This window comes from Vanessa atalanta, chromosome 27 (assembly GCF_905147765.1).
Source record: "Vanessa atalanta chromosome 27, ilVanAtal1.2, whole genome shotgun sequence".
Taxonomy (NCBI): Eukaryota; Metazoa; Arthropoda; class Insecta; order Lepidoptera; family Nymphalidae; genus Vanessa; species Vanessa atalanta.
In genome coordinates, this window is record NC_061897.1 from 2,628,255 (window position 1) to 2,641,842 (window position 13,588).

The following is a 13,588-nucleotide window of genomic DNA, read 5'->3' on the forward strand; positions in this document are numbered from 1 at the left end:
CGTGTTAAAATTCTACAATGCCTATTATATTGGAACAAAGACAGACGGGACCCTCTTTAACACCTCTATGCTTTTGATTTCTACTGTGATACCATGGATGTGAAATTTATTAGAAGAGTAGGTGCATTATCTTAAAATTATAATATATTATTCAGTTTAAAAAAAAAAAGTTTTTTTTAGGCAGTTCATTGGCATCCTTTGTGTTAGCGGTTAGAAATACTTATTAAAGATATCTAAAAAATAAAAATTTTAATATCTTAAAAAAATACAAAATACAAAAGTTTTAACAAATTAAATTTGTATTGATTCCGCTTAGTGATGAATATTGGTGTGATTTCGTTATAAATATCCAAATATAGTTAGTTATATTGAAATATAAAAAAATATATAATAATGAAATAAATCTATTTTTTTAACATAATAATAACAACTGACCTTCGTTTTAATTAAACAGATAAATTAAATTTTAACTTCAAGAAATAACAATCACAGTTAACTTTATAACACAGAAAAAACCTCAAACGTAGAGGAAACTTCCAATACCTACATGTAGATTATTTAATTTGGCACGAATATATTTTGTCAAAGTCAGATAAGCATTTAAGAAAAAAAAAATGTCAAATTGACAATCATCAATTAAAATGCTTAAGTAAAACCTCTTTCATCCCAGAGAACATTATACAAATTAATCACAACACAAAACCTCTTTTGTACGTTATAAATATATATATATGAACATATTAAAAAATATGCATTCTCTATTTCAAAGCGTAGCTCTCTGTTCACACCTTACATATCTTCGTTCCATTCAATCATTGTCGGATGCTATCACAATTAATTTGTAAAATGAACCTGTTCAATTGAGGTAAAGAATCCAACCCTTTCAAAGAGTTTTTATTAAATCTTCCAAGTAATTATGAATTAGGGCAATGCTTTGGATGATTTAAAGGTGTAAAAACAAGTTTGATAAAAAAAAATATGAGTTTTACCGTCGGAATGTTTTATGCTTGGATGATCCTGAAGTTTAAAGCTTTAATTTTTTTAATTTAGTGTTAGAAGTTTTCGTTTAATGATTTAATAACTATAGAGAAACTCACATTAAACTTTTTGGCGCTAACCCAACATGATATGTGTTGAATATTTTGGTACATAAATATGGAATTTATTTTGACCTCGACACTTTTAAGAGGATAATTATGAATCATAATCAAAACAAATATTATGTCAAAATGATCACACTCAATTTAGATCAAGAGTTACAAAATCTCTTACAGACGAACAGATCCTTATGTTATATTTTAAAGGTCTGGGGCCTCTCGGTCCTTGGAAAGTTAAGGCGATGAATTCTCTGACAGTGCGAGAATCCCTCTCCTGTCGATGTCGCTCCCATCAGATTATGAGAATGCCATTACGCACCTGATGACTGTTCACCGAAGTACACCGAAGAAGTGGCCGAAGAGCAAATAAGTCAGCTGATGGTAAGTGGTCACCATCCCAAGTAGACAATAATTGTAAGAAATGTTAACCATTCATCGCCAACGCTCCCCCAACCTTGGGAACTAAGATGTTATGTCCCTTGTTCCTGTAGTTACAATGGCTCACTCAACCTTCAAACTGAAACACAACAACAGCCTGAGATACTTTCGAATTTATAATATCAGTAGGAAAGAGTGGTACCAATTCTTACTATGATATATATATCATATATAATAATATCATTATTAATATTATAGTAGATATAATTGTCGGCAAGGTAGATTTCGTACCCAGTACCTCAGACAAATTTTATTAAGTTTCCAATTTGATGCTATTACACTAATCTCCGTCTTAACTAAGGTTAAAAGCTTATGTCTAGAGGGAACTAGCTAAGTGCATTATTTAAAATTAGTGATTAGTGTACAGGATCGACCGGTCAAAGTGACTTGTATCAAAGACCAAGGGTTCGGGTTCTCATTTGAAAGTATTATATAGATGTCTGTATAATACTTATAGTTTGGGCGATTTTTTTTTGGAGTCAGAGATTATTTATGCAGTTAGACTACCAGGTTAATTCTTAGAGGAAAGATCAGCCCAAGCAATGTGTTACTAGTTACACGTAGCCACGTAAATTTGGCAGGAGATAAATTTAATTATCTTAAAAATTTATTCCAATAGAGAAATTAGTTTCGCAGTATTCTTTCTTAAGGCAAACTAACTGGACGTATTATAGTGCACCAGTGTATGTGGCAACATATCTCCTCTTTTTTAACTCTCATAGTCCCATATCATGGTTATTCTAAATCAGCAGTGCAATTCACTTCCTATCTCATTCGTGAGATGTTGAAAACCCATTTACGGTGATACGTACCAAAATGGTACGTATATCCTATAAATTGTATAATTATTATAGTTAATTTCAAACACGTAATTTCGCAGGGACGGTTATATACGCACTGCCAAACTCTTATTTGACATAAAGCTCGATATATTTGAATAGTTTCGACTCAGGATTTCAACTCGGTACTAAGACATCGACCATGAGCTCCTTACAGGCAGTAAATATTTGTCTATTTTTTATGTAGCTCTTTTAAGAGTAACAACGTATTACTAATATTTTATCGTAATACTGATGGGAGTAATGTTACCCGTATGAAATAGGGATGTTACCCGTATGAAATAGGGATGGGCAGGATTTAAAATAAAATGAAATCGATCATCCCCCAAAATCTTTGCGAATTATTTTTCTGCATCATGAATCAGATGACTTGAGGTTTCCATTCGTATTAAGTATTATTACTGTTTGTTATTTAATCTGTTCTATTTTTCTTTTACTTTAATTCAAAGACATTATTTTCAGATATTTTGAAGTGATAATTTCATATGGGAGGGTAAACCGCTTCGTTACGTAACGCGTAACGGCGCCAGTCTGTCTGGCTTACCTCTCTTTCTCTTACACATACGGCAACGGTTGGCAGCCTCCTCCTTCTTGCTCTAACGCATAGACGACTTTTTTAAGTTATCACTTCTGTCGGCCGTCCCGAGACGCATTCGTATTTTTTTAGAGTAAATAGATGAAATTATGTCTTTTTACAAAGTCTCAATTAAAAAACATAATTTGTCCTGAAAGAAGAACGAATATAAAATGTAATTGTCAACGCATAATTAAGAAACATCCAAGTAAATCTTCTGTCAGATGCGCAAAATAAATCAATAGAACGATAAAAATGTAATTGTCCCATGAGAAAATTTTACTTCACCCAAAAATCTAAAAAATAATAGCCACAATGATTTGTTCAATACAAAATTTACATTGAAAGTATTATAATCATAAAATTCGTAACATCGTAACAAATACTTGAAGAATAATCAGCCATGTTTAAGGACGATGATGGTATGTACTCATAATATAAGAACAATAATAGAATATTATTCGAATTGAGAAGATCCAGGTCAGAAGTTTATATGTCGTCTAAGATTGTCGTTGTTGTTCATTGTCGTGTCTAAATTGTTGGAGTACCATTGAGTTCACATGTAAAGCTGACGGCGGTGAAGAAAAACATCGTGAAAATATTGCATTTGTCGGATGACATTCTGGGATATGTATATTTTTTTCCACGTCAAGGAAACCAGCAGGGTAAGGAAATCGCTGCGATAGCTGTAGCACGGATCGGAGCAGCTGCGGGATCATGTTGATAGAACGTATCCGTGGCCTCGGATGCCCCGCTCCGCTTGTGGCTCGCCGGAGTTCTTTTCAGGGGTTGAATCCAGCGTACGAAACGTACGTGCGTGTGGTTCGGGGCCGTCTTAAATAGGACACGCGAGGTTCTCACGCATCAACGGGCCCAGGATTACGTCCTATTTTTTAAGACCCCAGACATTGGGGCTGTACCATGTAAATATATACCAACCCAACTAATCAATGATAAGATTTCAGCAACTCCTTCGTGTGGAATTAATAAGATAACAAGGAATTATTTCTCTCTAGCATATTTACATGATAGAATGTTTTTTTGTTAAATTTAGTATTATAGAAAAGGTCTAGACTTGAATGTTGCCTTTTCAAAGTTTCACTTGGTACCCAGCTTTAGTTAATTTATTATAAGTTTTTGGAGTATTCGGAGGTCACAGTGATTGCTGGTTGCTGGTATTATATAAGACGAGAAAAATTATATTAAAGAGATTTTTTTTTCCTTAGGAAAAATTATTTTGTTACAGACCTGTTCAAATTTATTTTAGCTTAAAGGTTATAATAAAACTCGTATTATTTTATGATAGAGGAAGAAGAAAACACCTTCGGTGTCACGAGATACCCTTGCATGCCATCCCTGGTGGCTCTACAGCAGATGAGGAACAGGTTACATTTGGCCTTTCTGGGCAGGAAGCTTATGAAATGGACCGCTCTCGCCACAGGAAGAGAATTGCGAAGATTAGCTGCGGAGTTATATGAGTAAGTGCTATATATAATTAAAAATTATATGTATCATTTAGAAACCGGAAATCATCTTTTTCTTGAAGCTTGAGGGTAGTGGGCGCCTAGTGGGTATTCGTGAAACCAGAGATACAAGCGGTTGGTTTTAATCAACGTCAAGACAATCTTGACGGACCAGAGTCGGTCAACCAATATAATATAATATATACATATATAAGCACTCAAGCGCCTGATAACACCATGACTCAGTCGAAGCACATCACCTGACAATACGCGATGTCTGACGTAGAGCTATTTGTAGTCAACGTCTTATAGATGGCGCGCTTTTGTTTCAATATTCGCTAGCATGCGATATATATACATAAATGTCAACAGGTTATCTGTTTATTTAAAAATTATAAACTTAAGAGACAAAATCTATAAACTAGATTAACGTCTTAATATAAAATTGGAACTGAGAATTGCTCATCGAATGATATAAGATTAAATCTCTTCATAGTAAAGGCACTCATGGATCGTCTTTGTTTAGAGTATACCAAGGTTTTGGTGAAGATCTACGTAACGCGTTCATCCTGCTCGCTAGGAGTCGCTACTTCTATCCGCAGTTGAACTACATCGTGACGGAAGACATTGGTAAAAAGGTAATTATCGAATATATAACAATAATGATTATTATTCACCAAAACAATTTACTTGGGTAGGTACCACCCATTTATTAGATATTCCTAATATGTATATTAATTATTAAGTATCAAATATAATTTATTCAGCACTACTCATTATTCTTGTGCTCCGGTTTCAAGAGTGAGCCAGTGTAACTACTGACTCAAGGGAAATAAAATCTTATTACCCAAGGTGGTACATTGGCGATGTAAGGAATGGTTAATATTTCTTACAGCAACATTGTCTGTGGGCGGTGGGGATCACTTACTATGAGGTGGACTATTTGCTCGTTAACCTACCTATACCATAAAAAAAACAGTTTTATATTACATAATACTCGCAATCAGCCCCGACTTCGCACGGTATTACAGAGAAGACGAGAGAGTTATAATATACCCAATCATAAATGTGTAAGATGGATAACATACAGCTTGGTTTGATCCGAAGTTTATTGTGAAACAGACCAATAATCATCCACTGCTTATGGACAATTTAGGCTAATTAGAACTGTGTAACGTGTTGAAAAGTATTGTTAAACTTAATTGAAAAGTGTTGAAAAGTATTGTTAAACTTAATTTGGAATCGGTGATATCTTCTGTAATCAGAGAACTTAAAGAGACATTTCTTTCATACTTTTTGCGAAAGAATTGGGATGGATCGGCTATATGCATGACATAAATATGATTTATACCCCAAAGCACTCAAGAATAAATATAACTTTCTACCATTGAAATATTCGCTTATCATTATTCTCGTCGTTGGTTGAATCATAATTCCGAACTCGATGGTTTACTTTTTAATAAAATCCTCTAAAATGACGATTAGAACGTGCTTGAAAAAGGCTATTTGATTATATTATATTTTAATTTTTAATTTATCTATCTAATAAATGTGATGATAACTTACAATAGAAGATGAGGCATGCTTCGGAGAAGGTTTTTGTTTTACGAAACTAGAGCCAATAATAGAAAAAGTGGATGGAAGCAGTTTGCGTTGGTAGGGAAATGCGAGACGCAAGACACTTTACTAAAAGAGTGATGAGCATCAGAGTAGAGGGAGGAAGGGGAAGAGGACGACCTAAAAATATATTGATGGAGTGTGGGGAGATATGAGAGAGATGGATGTGAACGATAAGATGAAGGATAATAGAGGAGAATTAAAGGAAAAGACATGCCCCCCCCCCAAATAGATTGCGACACGGGTAGGGAAAAGAAAAGAAAGTCATATTCAAGCAGCACAACGTCTGCTGAAGGATTGGCTTGCTTCTAATATTACTAAATTGTTGGTTCGAATTTCAAAAGATAATATTTATCTATATTTATTTATATTTATTTTGAATAGATATAATACTTTTAGCAATTAAACTAAACTAAAATTGACGTTTTATGTAATATTTTTGTTATAATAAAAATGGTTACTGACACTTATCTGCTAAAGATAGATATATGCCATCGATGAGTTTTTTGTATGAATTTCAGTAATTTACAAATCCTTCATATATTGTTTTGGTGTATCACAAATAGTTTGGTCAGTGTTTAATATAAACTATATAACTGTATAGCCTATTTCTATAACAAAACTATAATCTAAAATAATACGAAAGTTCTATAACAAGCTGTTTTGTAGTTTTTATTGTAACCAAACAAACGAATATTTTTGTGATTTTATGTGTATAAAAAAATACATTATAATCTAACCTTAAATTAATTTGGGGTCATAAAATATATTAAAGAAAACAAATTATACAGTTATAATTATTTTATAACAATTTTAACATATTTTAATGAAATTCTAAAATATTAATGTGTAGGTAATGTAACGTAAAACAAATTGTAACAATATATAGTTTAATATAAAAATATTTTCACTGATGAGTTCGATCGATGGTTCGAATGATAAAAATGTACGCCCCCGGGTGGGCTCGAACCACCAACCTTTCGGTTAACAGCCGAACGCGCTAGCCAATTGCGCCACGGAGGCGATGAGAATCATGTCGAAATATTGTAACTCATCTTACGAACTAATATTATCTGATTAGACTCGGAGTACATAAAAATGTTTACATAGATGTTATTTTTAATATAACATTTATTATGTTAGTTGTTCTGATGTAAGATTATTTACTATTGTATTTTTTATTTTAATTTTAAATTGAATATCCGATCGTCGAATAAATAAATTAATATTTCGAAATTGTAGAATAAGATATTAAATTTATTTTTTGTTGTTGTTTTATTAAATAAAAAATCTTTATTGGAATAACAAAGAAAAAATTTTTGAATTTTATTTAGAAAATACTTTTGATATTTTTGAATTATTTATAAAAGTTTTTATTTATTATATACACACGATAATGTGCTTATTTATTTTTTCTATAATTTAATATGTTTATATAGTTTTTGTTTTATCTTCGTAGACTAAACATTTGTTCTTGGCTTAATTGCTACTTTTTAGGGTTCCGTACCCTTTGAGTAAAACGGACTCTATAACTGTTCGTTCGTTCGTTCGTCCGTCTGTCCATCTGTCGTCAGGCTGTATCTCATAAACCGTGATAGTTAGACACTTGGAATGTATACAGATGATGTATTTCTGTTGTCGCTATAACAAATAAAAACAGAATAAAATTAAAATTTTAATTAGGCTCCAATACAACAGACATGACTTTATTTCTGTTTTGTAGATACTGGTATATTACGATTTAAATTCAATCAATAATGTTTTGTATAAATAAAGAAATGTATTAAACAATTATAGCTTTTAATTTATTAGCCGTGACCGGTGCCTAAAAATGGTATATCCCGTACATCAGGTTACCAGGCCCTCAACTCTCAATCGATACAATATTTTTACAATCATATAAATAAAATTTGTAAAATTGTTTTAGTTTAGAATATTTATTATAATTACTATATTGGGCTCTATTCACACGTACCTTTGCCTTTATACATTCATGAAGATTTCATATATTTATTTTTTTTGCTAAAATATTAAATTACATTTATTTAAATTCAAATTCGTAAAACAAATTTAGTTAAGTTTGATACGTTTGAGAGCTAGTCAATTGATCAGATATATTTTTAATGGAACATAACTAGCCGAGTCACGAGACTGTTAAATATGGCAAAAGTTCCGGGACTTCAAGATACGAGATGTCCCAAACTTTAATTATAATATAGCATCTGCACTGCCATATCGAGGTGTGCCATATTGAAAGAAAGTAAGATTTTAATAGAGTATAATTTATTTACAGGCCGGTGTCGTTGTTCAGCAGTCGGCGAAGACGGTATCCGGCGTAAAGATTGTCCAGTTTGAAATATTTGAAGTAATTATCATTGATTTTAATTAAATATTAATTTACATTACACTCGTTGACACATTTACGGGAACGCAAAGAATGCTTAGTTTAATTGATTGTTTTTGTTTCCTCGTTCAATCGTATAACGTATTGCACGAATCGAATTCTAAAATACTGGCACCTGATTGGTCGATGCGCGCGGCTAGAGATGTGTGCGACGAATCAGAATGTAAGACTATCTTGAGATATGGTTTTGCTAATGAAGGTCATGCGCATTAACCAATGGCGGCGCAAGGGCAGCTTTGGGAGCTCGTTTCCTAGAACGATATTTAAAAATGTCTCTCTAGTATTATTTTGACGACACAATCTAAATTTAAATTTTTTTTATTTTTATTAAGTAGGTATTAGAGTCGAGATGGCCCAGTGGTGTGCGTACATCTTAACCCATGATTTCGCGTTCAAACCCAGGCAGGCACGACTGAATTTTCATGTGTCTAATTTCAACGAAATTCTGCCACATGTGTATTCCACCAACCCGCATTGGAGCAGCGTGGTGGAATATGCTCCAAACCTTCTCCTCAAAGGGAGAGGAGGCCTTTAGCCCAGCAGTGGGAAATTTTACAGGCTGCTAATGTAAGTAGGTACGTACAAATGGGTCACCCGATGGCCATAGATATTGGCGCTGTAGGAACTGTTTAGCAATTCCTTACGTCTCCAATGTTATATTGCTGTTTGGATCTGGATTGGATGGTTTGAAGAGTGACTCAGTGTAAATTAAGGCTCAAGTGACATAATATCTTAGTTCCCAAAATTGTTGGCACAATGGATATAAATGATTAAATGTCTATGGTCAGCGGGGAACACTTACCATCAAGTGATATATTTATCAATCCCCATTTCTTTATTCAACCATGACTCTTTAATGTCTGAACAGATTTAGATGTATGGTAATGTTTGAATCCTTACGCTGCGAGTGATACTGGGAATATATTTTTTTATTTCCAGGTCGTTATATGGTAGGGCGGTTGTTTTTTTTTTAATATTAGACACTGTCAATTTTTTTTTCGTTTTTTGTAATTACGGCCATGAGTGTTTTCATAATAATATTAATATACAATTAAGTATATATTATATTAATAAAAAAGTGGATAATTTTTAAATAAAAAAAATAATATAATTATACAAAAATCACGTGACTGAAACTTCACAAAAAAAATATTAAAAACTAATAGTTATACATATTGAAAAAAATAAAAATAACGATTTAACTACATATGATGTGGATGCCATTTATAATTTATCATTGTGACGTCATATATGTACCACTTCGACGTTCGTATTCCGATGTGTTTCGATTTTGTCCTTAAAGAATAGCTCCGAAGATAAGAATTCGATCACGCATGACGTGTTCGTGTGAGATTGTGTATTAAATTTGTATCGCACGTGTTTAAGATAATGTCGCGAGGAAACCGGCACGCGTTGAATGTGATGTTTAAACACAAATCCTCATTGGATCAGCTTGCTAAAAGCTTTGAATGAAGATGATTATCATTTTGCATTAGATGAGTTTGATATTGATAGATAATAAAATATATCAAACAGGATATTTAAAAATGTAATCGTACTTTACTGACATACTCTGTATTGAAATTGGTGGAAAAGATTTACTACTGAGTTTTTAACTGGTGGTACCTTTTCATTTGATTCGATACTGCAACATGACGATTCAAAAGTGCTTTTATAGTGATTTTGATATTAATAAAAAGCTTGTTATTGTCGCTCGCATAGATTATAGCAGTATTAACTTATTCATTTATCTGTAAGCATAATTTATCTCGTGTTTTTTAAATATCAGTGATATCATTTGTGCAATAATTGAAGATCATGAAGTTTTAACAATAATTCTTATGGATTTTTAACTTTTATAAACATGTAGGTAGTTTCAATCGAGACGAATCGACCGGGTTCGGTTCGGATAATCGGACGTATAGTGGTAATAAAGAAAATCGAACTGTCACACATCGAATAAACTTTATTAAGTTTAACAAACACAGTTCTACAATCATAATAGTTGAAATATATCTAGACTCGAGCGAGTTCCAACTTGTTACAACCAATCAAAATAAAAATATTTTTCTATATTACGCTTAGGACCGATTCGGATAATCGGCGTTCGGATAATTGACGTTCTACTGTACACTATTGGTTTATGTACGGTTCTCTACAGTGTTAAATAAAAGCACATAATTTCATCTTAACCGTGTCGTAGTTATTCGGAATTTAAAAAATTAGACAATTTTTTTTAGACTATATACCAAAACGTAAGCAAAATCAAGTCCATAAATTACATAAAATATCTTAGCAAAGCGATAAATGCGTTTTAGCAAGAGTAGTTGACAATTAAAAAATGCTTTTACACAAAAACAGTGCAACGAACGTTGTCGTGATTTGTAGTAGGTCGTAAATGACTGATAAAATTACGTTACGTTTCATGATTTCAAATAGAACGTGACAAAAAATTGGAAATTTCATTTATTTAATTGATATTTTTTGTTATAATTCATATTCAATACGTCGCTTCGATCGATTTATTTTTAATTCATAAATAAAATAATTATTTTTCCTTTTTATTTTAATAATTATTTTTATGAAATGAATCTGACATTAGTTGTCTGTGTAGGAACGTTCCATATGTTTGCGAAAAATTGGGTATGTTTCAATATACCGGAAAAACAAACAAACAAACAATAGCGTTTTGTTTACGTAATTCTTATTCATAAGTCACACATAAAAAATAGGTATACAATAATTTATTAATATATTTTTAATCCTCTATGAATTAACTTTTGATTTTATATATGTCCCATTATTTATTAGGCAGGAACTGTCCATGAGATTTACTGTATTTGATTATGGCTAGTAAATTAATCTGATTCAGTTAAACTTTTCAAATGTTTTAAAAATTAACTTTTTAATTTTGTCATTTTGCAGACGGAATACCCGCCCTATGCACATCTAGGAATAGAAAAAGGCGGACAAACGATATTGGAGACGAAGAAAGCCTGGCTCGACTTACTGAAGCGCTTGATAATGATGATGCAGCTTCGAGCCAGCTTCTTGATGGTCGAACTAGCGAACAAGAATGCAACCAAGTGAGTACAATACATTTGATATCTAATTAATTAAGGGCCTTGATGGATTGCTATTTTTTTTAATTTGTCGCTCCGATTTATTTGTCAAAGATACGAATATATACGGCTTTATTTTCGTGTTTTTGGTGATAATTATAGGAACGGTTTAAACGTGAAATATCAGTGTAGTATTTTGTTTTTAAATTTATAAGTTTATTGGTGATGTTTATTAAATAACTAAATGACCTTATTTTTACTATGGAACGAAGTTATTTTTCGCGGCTTACATTGGAGTGAACTCGCAGAAATCGCCACCTATCGAAAAAAAATGTATGGGGCATTTTAGGCGACCTTGTCTTCTCTATTTCTCTGTCTCTTTCTATGGTTTTAAATAATATTATTTATTCAGGCGGATTTTTCAAACAAATGACAACTTGTTTCCCGTCATTGAATAATTCATATTATCACAATTCAAACGTTGATATTTCCATTGTCTGTTTAATACATAATATATAACGAGCGCAACTACGTTTTTACCGGCTACCGCGACACTACTGTTTTTCCTATTCTTCTATTATTACTTTTACACGACTGCGCAAAAAAGGTGTAAAATGCTTTTTAGGTTCATGTATATACGTGAGTTTTTTTATTCAACTGCAACTGTTCGTAAAGATCCGTTTTTTTTCTCAAGCAGTAGAATCCTTTAGAAAGATTCCTGGACCCCTGGGGAACTGACTCCTTGAACACTTAAACTATTGTGACAGCCGTCTTCTGCACCGAGTGTTACTGGCTTTTTAATATTTCTTTTTACTTCGTATTTTGGCAGGGCAATCGGATTTTTTATTGAATTCGCAGACCGTTTAGTTTGATTTGAACTCTCAAGTCAATAATACATCGATCAGCGAATACCTTTGAGCAGTACTCTGATTTAATATTAAATATGGCGACTTATACGTTTTGTACATGCAATTTTATTAACAATATTGTAAATGTTAAAAGAAGCATAATTAAGCTAATGTAACGGAATTTAATTTTGTTTAAAAAGTATCCATCAAGGTCCCTAATTTAATTAATTACATGTTTTTTATTTGCTTTTAATTTTAAAAGTAAAAAGTCTGTTAATTTTATTTACGTATAAATACATTTATTCTAGGTTTACCGTATAGTTTCTCAAAGTTTACTCAAAGCGGAAGAATATTGTGTAAAATAGACAAATTTGTATTTCTTAACACTCTTGCACAAATTAAATTGAGACTTCACTTTAAATTTTTTTTTTTATAATTCGCGTGTACAGATTAATGTGAACAGATGCTTCGAAATATTTTCATTCGATTCTTATTTTGAATTTTGCATTCCGTTTAAAGCACAAAATGTTGTACGTATGTAGGTAATTATTATTATGTAAAATTAAATTACTAACTTTATTGGTGAGGATATAACACGGTACAGGTTTTTTTTGTATAGGCTTCTAATTGTGCTAAGGTTAAATACATATCACAAACAGCATAACAGTAGTAACAGCCTGTCAATGTGACGCTGGTTATTTTGAAAATGATACATACACTAATTAGATATTTTGAATGTAGTTTTTATTTAGAATTGATTTAGACGCAATAAATTAGTTTTAAACAGATAATAAATATTTCTTATAAGTCCTATATTCTACTGAGAATTAAAAAAAATAAAATAATTAAAAATATTGATTGTCTGTTTTTTTTTAACTTTGTAGTTAGAAAAGCCCTAAAGGGCCAAGCTGCCGATGAACTCACCCTTCCGTCTCTTAAGGACTGGACGGAATTATTTCTACTATTGGTGTTAATATTGACATTTTCCTCTTCGCCAACGGTTGTAAGATTATTTAAAACATTGACGAGTTGATCTGATATCAAACCGTATAGTACAACACCTTTGCCTTTACCGTCATAAAAGTATTACACAAAAAAAAATTACCTGTCATTAAGCTTAGACACGTATTATCACTTTTTAATCTGTTAAACTTTCATAATTATTTTCCTCACTCGGGCAGCGCTTTTTTACTCTTTAGGATTTATACAGTTTAATATGTTTAGGATAATAAGTACTTACTATTGT

At 32.0% G+C, this 13,588-nt stretch overlaps 1 protein-coding gene and 1 non-coding gene across 2 annotated transcripts in view; one reads left to right on the plus strand and one right to left on the minus strand.

The window, feature by feature from the left end:
* Positions 1-3,204: 3,204 nt before the first annotated feature.
* The window catches only part of LOC125074268 (V-type proton ATPase subunit D 1-like), a 70,242-nt gene continuing 59,858 nt past the window's right edge, over positions 3,205-13,588 (plus strand). Inside the window, exons 1-5 of the mRNA XM_047685556.1 lie at positions 3,205-3,370; positions 4,255-4,426; positions 4,938-5,049; positions 8,322-8,393; positions 11,358-11,518. Coding sequence (XP_047541512.1) covers positions 3,352-3,370; positions 4,255-4,426; positions 4,938-5,049; positions 8,322-8,393; positions 11,358-11,518 — 536 coding nt within the window. The 5' untranslated portion in view covers positions 3,205-3,351. The remainder of the gene's footprint in view (positions 3,371-4,254; positions 4,427-4,937; positions 5,050-8,321; positions 8,394-11,357; positions 11,519-13,588) is intronic.
* Positions 6,978-7,051, minus strand: Trnan-guu. The gene has a single exon. It is a non-coding gene; the product is annotated as a tRNA-Asn (tRNA).